At 35.5% G+C, this 12,168-nt stretch overlaps 1 protein-coding gene across 4 annotated transcripts in view; it reads right to left on the reverse strand.

Moving 5' to 3' along the window:
• Positions 1-244: 244 nt before the first annotated feature.
• STXBP5 (syntaxin binding protein 5) overlaps positions 245-12,168 on the reverse strand; it is a 104,300-nt gene continuing 92,376 nt past the window's right edge. For all 4 annotated transcript variants that reach the window (XM_058019358.1, XM_058019356.1, XM_058019357.1 and 1 more), the window contains 4 exons: positions 9,923-10,088; positions 9,046-9,157; positions 6,680-6,900; positions 245-5,989 (listed from right to left, as the gene is read on the reverse strand). In XM_058019358.1, the coding sequence (XP_057875341.1) occupies positions 5,948-5,989; positions 6,680-6,900; positions 9,046-9,157; positions 9,923-10,088 (541 nt within the window). In that variant the 3' untranslated portion in view covers positions 245-5,947. The remainder of the gene's footprint in view (positions 5,990-6,679; positions 6,901-9,045; positions 9,158-9,922; positions 10,089-12,168) is intronic.

Raw genomic sequence — 12,168 nt, forward strand, 5'->3', positions numbered from 1 at the left:
TAACTTAAAAAGATAACAGGACTCCACATTTTCACCATCAGTATACACATTTCAGAACGTTTTTACATGTGCTTGGGGACATCACTGCAGATGAAGCATTTCACACCTCTCAGGGTCTTTCAGGGCTGTTCCTCATCAGCCAGGCTGGCTGCTCTGCTTGCTGTAAAGCACAACTCACACCTTCCTGCTGCTCCAGCCAGCAGAAAAACAACTGGTCAGGAAGAAAAGGAGTAAGCTACACTCATTTCAGGAGAGATTTGAATAGTTTATTTTGCCCAATCAAGAGCCCTTCAGCATAATGACACATTCATATACACATATATGAACATTTTTTTCTGAAACATTAATGTATAATACATTTTAAATTTAAAATACCAGCTGCACAGGTATTTTTATTTACAAAAATATTCCATACTTAATTTTTAACTTCATTATGATGACATAGTTCAGTCCAAGTACATGTAAGTAAAATAACTCTATGCAATCTAACATAGTTGAGTTTGTAACAGTACAGTTTGCAGTTCATATGAAACTATATTTGTAGACAGATGGATTTGCAACCCTACCTAAAAATGCATATTCCAGTAATCATCCTCAGAAGAGCTAGTGGGGCTCAGCAAGACTTAACTGAAGAATAAGTTGCAATGAACATAAGGGAAAAAGAAAACACTCATGTACACACTAACATATACAGAAACGAGAACTGCTACACATCAAGCATGCTTACCCAGGAGTGGGCAATGTTAGAAAAATTTACGGATGTATTTTTTCCCCCATGGTGCTGGTACAATGAAACAGCAGCATAACTAGAAAGCAGCATGTTTTCCTAGTTCTAACCACTACAGATAGCAGAGCTCAGGTCTAAAATAACACAGTACTGCTTATTTACAATTCTGTTTTAAAAGGGAATATTTAAAACATGTTCCCACCCCTCTCCCTTTCCATCACCTATGACTGAATGGTAGTGGTAATCCACATACAACTTCTTACATGTTTTCAACTGAAACAGTTTAACTTCTAGTTATTTGCCTGGTTAATATGGAACTTAGGTACTAACAGAAAAATACAAGTGTCAAAGTAACCTACAGCTGTAGGTAAGCTTAAACGTTTCTAGGTGCACATGGAAATTCTAAAAGATACTGATTGACATCTTCCATTTGATTGTTTGGTGTTTCTGCCTCATTTCTCTTCCTTTTTTTCCACTTTTAAAAAATTAATGCCTACATCTTTAAGTCCAAACTTTATAAGGTGGAAAAGAACCCAGAAACAGTACACTCATGGGATTTGAAACAGTAATAAGGTAGATATATAGCACATCTTTATAATGGGCTTAAGAAGAAATCGGCCCAGATCAGCTTTTCAATGAAAACGGAAGTAAAATTGGTTTAACTGATTCACCTACATTACACACTTTTTCCCCCTGATTCTGTTCACTTCCACCCCTCAAGCATCATTAATTTCTGTCTACAGAGTATTTGAAGATTTTGTGGTAGTAGCAAAGTTATCAACATCCACCCAAAAAGACTCAAATCAATTACCCAGGAAATTGGCTGGCACGAGGGAAGATTGAAGTGACCGGCTGCCCTTCTACCTGGAAAGGGAGGCAAGGCACTGCAGTCCCTCCCTCCCACACTGGACTGTCTGCAGTCAGTGCCTGCCCAGACATGTTAAACTACAAGCAGAAAGTAGTGGGCACTTCAGCCACAGACTCTTTAATTTTTCCAACACGTTTCAGACACAAAAAAACCCCAACAAAACAAACCCACATAAAAACCAACCCTGATTTACATGTAAAGAGCTGATGTATAATCAAAATACGCACATTACTCAAAGAAAATGTTTATTGGACAAACCTCACTTCAGTTTTGGAGAATTTTAAAAGTTCAAGAAATAGAGCTGAAAAAAGTCTCTCATGTGTACCAGAAAAAAACCCAACCCATAGAAAACCAGTCAGCCACGGACTGCAGCTATTGAGAAAACTTGAATATTAGGCTAGTTCCCTATCTTCTTGCTCCATACTTGGAGAATTATTCAAGGAAGTTCATAATGGGAGGTAAAAATAACTGATTATTTTCTGCAAAGCAAAATGGGCTATTTGTTTTAATTGCTTAGTAATTGTATCATCTCGATATGAGATATGAATGTATTCATAAGCTTAAAACAACTTCTATGGATAATATACATACTTTAAGTACTTTGACTTAAAACTTGAACACAAGTCTTTTTAAAATTAAAGGTAGAAGTGTACATATAAAAATTATTTAAAACTAAAAGTATATTCTTAAGCAGTATGTATAAATATAACAGATTTCTTTTGTATTATCTAGTAACAAATGCGAAAGCGTTGCAGTAATTTATAAACTGAATGCTGACACAGAATAGGTGCCTTTCATTAAATTCTATATTGTATATACATCTTTTGCTAAGAAAACACACATTCTAAATAAATCACATAATTAGCAAAGGTGCCTGAAAGTAATCTGTTCTAAAGTCTTTATTGAACATGTGTGTTTATATACAAATAATGAACCTGAACTGCACAAATGCAGAAACAAAATTAAGGAATAAAATACCATGATTGAATTAAAGTGCAGGAAAAATTCAAGTTTAAAAGTTCAGGTAAGATCAGTGCCATTAATTAAGCAAAAATGAAAAATAAAAGAAACAAAAACAATGAAACAAAAATTCCCACCCTTCAAAAAAACCCAAACAAACCAAAACACCACTAAAACAAATGAAATTAAAAAAAACCAAAACCAAAACATAGAAAGGAAAATAAAAGGAAAACTAAAAGGAAAAAAAAGCAAATGAACTTGCTTCCAAAAATCCTCCTTTGGATGTAGCTTTCCAATCTCCTGCCATGCAAGTACCACCTCAGGCACAAAAACTTTGCATAAAGACAGACAAAGAACACAGCTATATATTACTCTACTTTATAACTGACTGTTTGCTGAAGAACAAATCACTGGAGATGCCTGTGGTGTAACATTTTCAGACTGATTTGGAATACACACATATTTACACATACCAGGAATCAAAAGTTACGATTTGGCAGGACTAAGGTGAAGAAAAGTTTCTTCAGTTTACAGTTTCTAATGAGACACACTACATATAAACAGATAGGTAGCAGCAGGTAGTTTCTTACTTTCATTTAAAAAAAAGTAATAGCTCAATTGTATTTTTTTAGTTTTCCAGACACTCTAAAAAATGTCACACAACTAAAATGCTAGTGAAAAAACCAGGGATGCTTCCCTGCAAGGATTTCAATACACTTTGCTGTACAAAAGGTGCACCACCAATAGCACAATAAGATGCAATGATGGGTGTGTGATCGCCTTCCGTCCACTGGGAAGGAAAAAGTAACATTTTAGACTAAAATTGTACATAGCCCCTTTTATTGACCAAGAACCATTTGTGTATTTATCTCAATAACAACCATGCCATTATTCTTCCTATCTAGAAGCATGCCCTGAACACAAGCACCAGAAGAGATTCAACTACAATAGATTCTGTAACACCAAATCAGCCGCTACTCCTCTGGTACTGCCAGATGGTCTCTCATTGCCTCTGATTATTTTGCTTGCTGGTGGTTGTCAAATACATCTTGATGAGAAAGTTAAGTAGGCTTTCCTTTCAAGCCAAGGTCATCTTCCATTGATTGATACCATAATTTGTTGAAGAATACTTTTGCAATCCTCTCCCCCAGAGCCTGACCAGATTAATTCCTCAGTATTCTGTTGCCCTGAAATGTACTTCATTTTCAGCAGGTCACATAATAATGAGTCAACTCAATTTATAAATGTGAGACAAGGAAGGGGTCAAGTGTCAGCTAGGGTGGGTTTTTTTGGATGTGGTATGGATGGTGGTTTATCTCATTTTCTTCTACCTGAATGTCTCACAAAATGGTGTTAAATAGGCATTAATTAGACACTAAAAAATAAATTAACATGCAGAGGCAAATACTGCATGGCAAACTGAGTTAAGTAACTCAAGTAAACATTGCCTCAGTAGCTATGGGACAGACCTATCAAGAAATCATAATACTGCTTGTTTGAATTGTCACATTGTTATTTTTTAAGTCCTTTGAGCAGTGGGCATAGTAGAGCATGCCCTTTTACTGACAACACAATTCAACTGTCTTTTTAAAATGTTGCTCTACCTAAAGTGAGAACATGTATCAGTTTGTGCTTCAAAGCCCGAACATATTTTTCTCTCATTTGAAAAGTGATTTAAGGAACCATAAGTAACTTCAATATTTTGCATCCTTGAGGTGTTTTGTAAGGTGCCTTATCTGTGTTACTGCAACATCACTTCACAATACAAATATAACCAAAGTTTTGCTTTGGGAACATTCAGGAAGTTTGTGAAAAAAGTACACAAAATGCAATGCTCGGAGAAGCAAACCTAAGTGATTAATTTCAGACAATGTAGACCTATCAGCTTCTAAGTACTCCCTTTTATAAAACAAAACGAGTCAATGACTATTCCTGATTTGAGAAAAAATGTCTAAAGGAATTTTTGAAATGCAAGCATTTATTTTAAGGAATACTCTCTTTTAAAAAGAGCCCTGGTTATTCACACTGATACAGCTTTAGTGCAGTAGCCATTAACAAGTTAGTTCAGCTGTATTATTTATGTCACCCAAATAGAACATTATTTCAGCAATTCCTAAAGTTTTTATGCACACTTTACCACTGCTTACAATGAAAACACTGCTTTAGAGATTAAATCCAAACTTTAGGACAAATGCCTTTAGTGCTGCACGGGGCTGAGACAGGTACTTGTAAAATAGCACTACTGGCAGAACTTAGAGATTGGCCAAACAACATACTGACAATTATCAAGTATTAAATGCTTGCTTGCCATTATTCATGCATCAGCACCTCCATGGTGTGCGGAAGTTTGAAAACCTGAGTCCAAGATTATCTGATTTCCTAGTGAAGGACTAAAGGGGCATCTCGAACTTAAGTCTTGAGCAAAACTATCTCAGCTATTTCAATTAATGGCTGTAAAGATACATTCTGTTAAACATTTATAAAAATTCACAGCATGAGTGGAACCCACAGCCAATTCTAAATGTTACACAACCTGAACCAATAACTATTTTTGGCAAAAATAATATTTAACTGAACAGAAATTGAAGAATTCTTACCACAAGGAAGATGTTACCACATTTCACATTGCACGGCCATAACACAAACGAAAACTCCCAGCATGACACATTCCAGTCATATTATTCACTTGACTTTTTAATGCAAAAATTACGTATTCTTTTGTTTTGCACGTCACAGAATATGATGTGAATACAAGAATACTAGATCAGGGGTCCAAGAAAAGACTATGCACAGGTCAACTATGTATACAATTTTCAATAAGAAATCTTCCAAGCTTCCAGCTTTTTAAATGAAAGAATGACAGGAAACTTCAACTCTTCTTCAACAATAATGGTAAATATAGCGAGTCCTAGAGAGGGCAATTGTAAGTCAGCTACTGTCCAGCAAGACAAACAGCTCGATTCCAGCTCTTGGACCCCTGATTTATTGCCTCTCCTTACAGGAGGGTATAACACTGGCAGCAATTACAATAGCACAAAAACTTTTGGCATATGAAATATTAACACAGGATTGACCCTGCATTGCCCCTGCCCATCTCACCACGATTTCCTTTTACTCTCTTTCCCACATCTTCCAGCTACCTTCTCTGTTCCAACTTTATGCTAACCAACAGCTAAGAAACACTCAAGTTTCTTTTTTTGTGTGTGTTTCTTAGATATAAAGCTCCTCAGTTAAAGCCAGGACTGAGGTAAAACAGTGTGTCATTTGTGCTAGGAAACAACAGTATCCGATGGTGAATACTCCTTTAAATATCAGTGGTCCTGCCAAAATTAATGAAAAAACAAGATTTTTTCATCAGGACAAAATTAAACAGATGTGATTGATGAGAGTCATCAGAACTGGTACCACTTCTTGTCTTTGTACTTCAACATCATCTAAAAAAACAACAAAAAAATTCTAATTACTGTTTCTGTAATGTACCAAAATGTACAATGACACAAACAAATAATATGCTTTACAAAGCAGCATGAGAAAGAAAGATTTTAGCAAGGTTGCACACATGTCGCTGAACACTGAGCGTTTAGCATGATGAATTTTCTAATGGTAACATTATTGGTGGTGAGCTAGCCTCAGAAAAAGACATTTTAGGGAGAATGGGGAGGTTGCACAGGAGTTTAGGGTGTGGAAAGAAGTTGGCATGAAAATGAATGAGAACAGCCATTCTGTGGAAGTCACTGAGGAAAAAAACAAAGTGGCACTCAAAGGGTTTGCATACAACAGGACCTTTCTTAAGGACAGCAGGAATCTGACATAAAACATTACTCTTCTTATTAATTCAGTGACAAAAAGCAATTTTTTGCAGTAATGGGGATTGAGTTGAACATTTAGAAGCTTGCATGCCACTCCAGCAGACTGCATGCTCTAGAGCAATGTGCTAGGAGACAAGGCTGTTTCCAGTGAGTACTTAATTGTTAGTAGTGACAAGTGATGGATGAAAAGGAAGTATCCTTTATCAATGATACTGCATGCCCTTCAGATACCTCTAACATGCCTTTGGCAGAACTCAGTCACCTTGCAGAATTTGCATTTATGTGACAATCAGTTTAATGTTCAGTTTAACATACCTCATGAGCATGTTTTGAGAAAGAATCAGCACTGTAAAGCATAGCTGCAGTTTTCTCTTCCAGTTCTCCCAGTTTCTGTCCTCTTTCATCCAGTGCCAGCCGGGCTCGTGCCAGTTCACCAACTACACCAGATGCTGCTCCTTTGACACCTTCGATACCCCCAGGTCCTGGAATATGCTGGGCAAGACTCCTTGATGCCTTCCCAGATGCTGATTCTCCAACTGGAGGCATTTGCAAAAGTAGCAAATACAGAATAGTAAGTTTTTCTATCATTGCGACATAAATATCACTGAAACGAGTTTATCTAGTGGTGTAATTTCTTTGCATGGAGACCAAACAGCTTATTTTGGGTATGACTAAGCAACACTCACTACTCTATGTTAGCAGATGTTTCTACATTAGAACTGAGGCATTCAAACATATTCTTAAGTTTCCAGGTAGTTTATAAAACTGTAAGCTCTTCACAGCTCAAGTGTGAAATTAGAATTCTGTTGTTCATCAATAAAATTGTTGAAAAAACACTTCACCAGCACAATATAGCTTCTTTAATGAGGAATGTGTTTTGAGTTCAACAGAGAAAGCAGGGTATTGAAATATTGAAAAGTTGTGGTTAGTTCTGGAAGTGCTTTGCTGGTGTGTGAGCCAGCCAGTGTGATTCCACCAGCAGAAGTTTTTTTTGATGGAAGCATGCAGATACCTGAAGATTAGGTGTCAATGCTACCATTATTGTAAAAACCTTGCCAAAAAAAAAAAAAAAAAAAAAAAAAGGAAAAGGAATGTAAAACCTCAGTATGGCTGTAAGAACAAATCAGCACAAAAGGTCACCTGAACAGCTCCAGACTCCAGTGACAGCACTGACTACATTGACTTTGCTCTTAATGGCATGTCAGTCACCCAGTTCAATCTATACACTTGATGTGCCAATCTCAAGCAGAACTGTACAGACCACAGAAATATGAGTATTTGTTTCAAACAGTGAAATATTTTTTTAATATTTTCTTTTTTTTTACCTCCAGGAAAAATAATATTAACTGGTTAAACACATTTTGATGCAGTATTTCCAGAGTCTCTGATTTGATTTTATGCTACTAAGAATAATTTACATTTAAATTAGTCCCATAAAGATCTTTCTGTGAATTCCCAAAACAAAAAAAATAATTTCAATTATTACAGATTCTGCTGTGACCCTCATGGTAAATATGGCTACATTAAAGATATTCTCAAATGTCTTTTGAATTGTCATTGAAGTCTCTGTCAGGCTTTCTTTCATTCATTAGGATTTTTTTCTTCGATTCAATAATATTTTCTTTCTAAAGATCCAAGCCAAAACTTAATGGTGGAAACTTGACATGATATAAAGAGATAGCTTCTAAAGTTACACAATATTTTTCCTCTGTCTCATTCATATTAAATTATAATTTGTGCACATAAATTTCTCTACTGGAATACTTCACCAACCTTCCATAGTATTATATATACATATATGTATGTAAAAACGCACAAAAAAGAAACCTTTGACACAAAAAGTGACCTCTAAATATCTGAGAGTTGCTCAAAATGTAGAGGCACAAGTAATAAAGTCTAATTTTTATTCTACAGAAATCAAAAGAACCACCATAAAAGAAAGGATTGGCAGGGCACCTTGTCCGTTTTGACAGGTACATTTCACATTAATAAGAAAAAGGTTCTTAAAAGGAAGCTTGCATAATATGGTGTTGCATCTAGCAAATATCTAAATAAATAAGTGGAAGCTATTTTCCTTAAATATATTAAAGTGCTTAATGCCATCACAGTAAAAAAAGTAATCAAAAAAACAATGAGAAAATTATAAAGCAATGAAAATTTTGCCAAATCTGAATTTTACTGTCCTAAAAACAGAGGACTGACTGTCATTTCTAAGGCATTTCCACACAAGCAAAACAAGGAAAATCTGGCAAATAACTGAAGCAGAGTGAAATTTTAATTTTCTCACTGTCCAGAATAGAATTCTCTAAAAGCAGTGCCTTTCAGTTCACCAGCATAGATAGAATCATGGTCAGTGCTACATGCTTCATAAAGATCAATAAAAATAAGATTATAAAACAAGAAAAGGTTATAAAACAAAACCAAAATGTTCTAAAACAAAGCTCATCTACTGCTGAATAAATGAGCTAAAAGAACCTGTTAAAAAAAACCATCCATGCTTTTCTGATCTTGTTGGTAGGTTGTACAACACAAAATCTATGAAAAAAAACCATTTGTCACTCCCTATTTTACTCTCCTCTTCACAAAGGTAATGTTCTGTGAACACAGGTAATACATTCACCAAGGATCACTAGGTTCCTTGGGAAGAAATACCAGAAAAATAACAATTAACAACAACTTACAGAGTTCTTCTCTGTCAAGTGATTGTGCCCCACCTCCAAACAGGCCTTTGAAGAACCCCCTGTTTGGTGCTTCTGGTGTTTCTACAAGAGTGAAGAGCTCACCCAACATTTCCTTTGCAATGAAAAAGAGACAGAAAAAGGCATAAATTATTAAAAATAATGGAATATTCTTGCACTTTCCAGATTTGTTTAATGGATTTGAATTTTAAAAGAGATACGCTTTAATGAGCATCTGTCTTTGCAAAGTGATGTAGGAAATAGAAAAATAAAAAACATATTAAGAAACTTGTCCAAACTATCTGCTTCTGATGGTTACAAGCTCAGAGCTCATAGAATTCAGAAGCAAAGAAATGCATTCAAGTAAAGCTTATTTGCCCCTCTACAACTTGGGCAAGACTTCTGACTTTGTTCTATTGAAACTGCATCTACAAATACTTATATCCACATAGCAGTATGAAAGTAGAGCCGGCAACTCTGCTGTTTCATTTTTCTATACATCTACCAACCTGAAGCATGACTGAGAATTTTTCAAGCTGTTAACACCCCTGAGACATAATAGCTTCCTTCAAATATCCTGAGTTGGCATTCCCCACTTGTGTCAGCACACACCTCCCCCAGTGTCAACTGATCAAGGGAATTTTAATGGTATGTTAAAGGAGGATATTTCCTGTTGATCAAAATGAAATTAGGCAAGAAACTGATTCAGCTACAATAGGATGGATGAAACAAAAATTTAAGGTAGAAGTGATTTATTCAGAATCAGACTCTACAGTGAAAGAAAACAAAAGGGAGAAACAAATATCAGAGCACAAAAGCCTAAATGCTCAGCTCAGAATGTATCTAAGACAAAAGTGATTTTTTAAAGAGAGTTCATTACCTGAAGATTTTCACATGTTTCTTGGCTGTAGGTGAGCCTCTGTATTTCAGTTGGTGAGACAAGATAGAGTGCTTGTCCATTATCGGTGAAGCAGAATGTTCTGGCTATCCGCATGTTGGTGAGTGGCAGGTAATACACATCCAACAACGGCCTTAAACTGGGCAAACTTAAGGAAAAGAATTAAAACCCCATTTAATATAGCAGAAATGTCTCTTATTGATCAAATGCTGATTTTTAAAATGCAATACATAATTTTTTCTCTTCACCATCTGCATGATACCACATAAACAGGTATCATTTAATGATGTTACAGAATCTCAAAACATCAGATTTTTCAAGGCAGCACCTCAAAAGTGAAATTTATGAATTAGGCATTACTTAATAATTACCAAGGTATTTTGATAAGTATGTACCAGGAGTTTACAATTAAACATCCTGTCTCTTCTCCCAGGTTAATAATTTCTCCTTTACTAAAAATAAAATCTAAACGATCTCTCCTCAAGAAAATGTAGATATATTACGAGTGTGCTGTCAAAGGAAAGCACAATACAGTAGCTTCAAGCAATTTTTTTAGTTAAGTCCCCCCTTTTTCTCTAACTAGATGTTGAAGAGAAAGTCCTCTTAGAGCAAAGTTTGCTTACCTTGTATTTTTGGATTCTATACATGTAACTGCAGAACTTACTGTATCAATCTACTGAAGATGAGACAGCACACTTGGGCTAGAGCAATATTCCCCTACCAAACAGTCCTCTCCCTCAAAGTGTTAATAAATGCAAGGGACAAAACACCTAATGTCTTGACCAGTAGAACACAAAATAAACCACTGTCTCAAACATCCCCTGCAAAGTTCTTCTAAAAAAATTACTAAAGTTGTTAGCTGCCAATGTCCCAATAATTCCATAAACAGCTTCTGCTGCAGCCACCATCCACATAAGGTTATTAATTCTAGACACTATAAAAGCAGTCAATGGGGAAAACTGAAGTTAAAATCTAAAAAAGATGTAGTAACCACAACAGTATCAGGCTGTTTTCTTTTGTTTTTTTCTTTTTCTTTTTTTCTTTTTTTTTGCATGATGCTGAGATTGCCTTTGGAGGCAGATTTCAAAAGTGAGAAATAAAAAGCAATATTCTCTTGTAAGCATATCACCCAGATATGACACCTCTGCCACGCATGTCTAAAATAAGAATATTCCTAAGAGTCAGTAACAGGGAAGTGTTTTGCTTCAGATCAATGGGAGCATAAAACATTCTTACAGCTTCAAAACACAAAAATATCGTATCAGATAGGACAACTGTGATATCCATGAGAACATTTTCATAATTTCTGTTACAGATATGTTTGTTACTAAGTACTATCTCAATTTATTTCAGTAGTTAAGTATTGGACATCTTGGGTATGACACAATGCTCTGCCAACTTTACATGAACTGCACATAAGGTCCATCTCCAGCAGCAATTCATGCTTATGAAATGGAGCTCAGCATCAGAATCCAACTTCCCTACACAAGGAAACAATTCAGCATTTATAATTTACCACTTATGTAGAGTTCATTAGAGAATAATGTGAATCCTCAAGAAGACAGGATTTGTTTCACTATATGATATCTGAACATAAGTTTAGTTTTAGTAGGAAAAACAATACTGTTTGCCCTGCAAGGTGAGCAGCATTTTTTAGAGATGTTAAGCATACATGAAACATGGGATATATACCAATGGAGTTACAGACTTACATACTACAATTAAAAAACAAGTTTTGATTGTATCAGTTTTAGTTTTACTCCTAATAACTTCCTAAAGAAGTATTTTTTACAGAGTTTTCCAAGCTGAAAGCTTCTTTTGGCATCCTTAAAATAATCTTTTAGGAACTTTACTGGCATAATTTTATAGGGCCATGTTCTACATTCATCTTATCATCAGGCCACAACGAAACTGCAGGTGGAAGTGTTTAAGTATATACACAATGCTGGTTCAGAATAAAATAACACTTAGAAACATTTAAGATAAAGCACATGAAAATTACATAGGTGACCTGTAAGTATATTTAAACACTACTGCTACAATAACAACATGCTTAAACTCCTAACTTAAACCCCTTACTTTATTTGGTACTATACAAATGGCAGTTTATCTTGCCTTTATAGCCTGGGTTTGAGCCTTTAAGGCACAGCAAGCTACACGAGAAAATATTGAGGCATGAATGGGATGCCAACAACTGCACAAAAATAGGCAGAGTTCTGGTCAGGTGC

Source organism: Melospiza georgiana, chromosome 3, assembly GCF_028018845.1.
Source record: "Melospiza georgiana isolate bMelGeo1 chromosome 3, bMelGeo1.pri, whole genome shotgun sequence".
Lineage (NCBI taxonomy): Eukaryota > Metazoa > Chordata > Aves > Passeriformes > Passerellidae > Melospiza > Melospiza georgiana.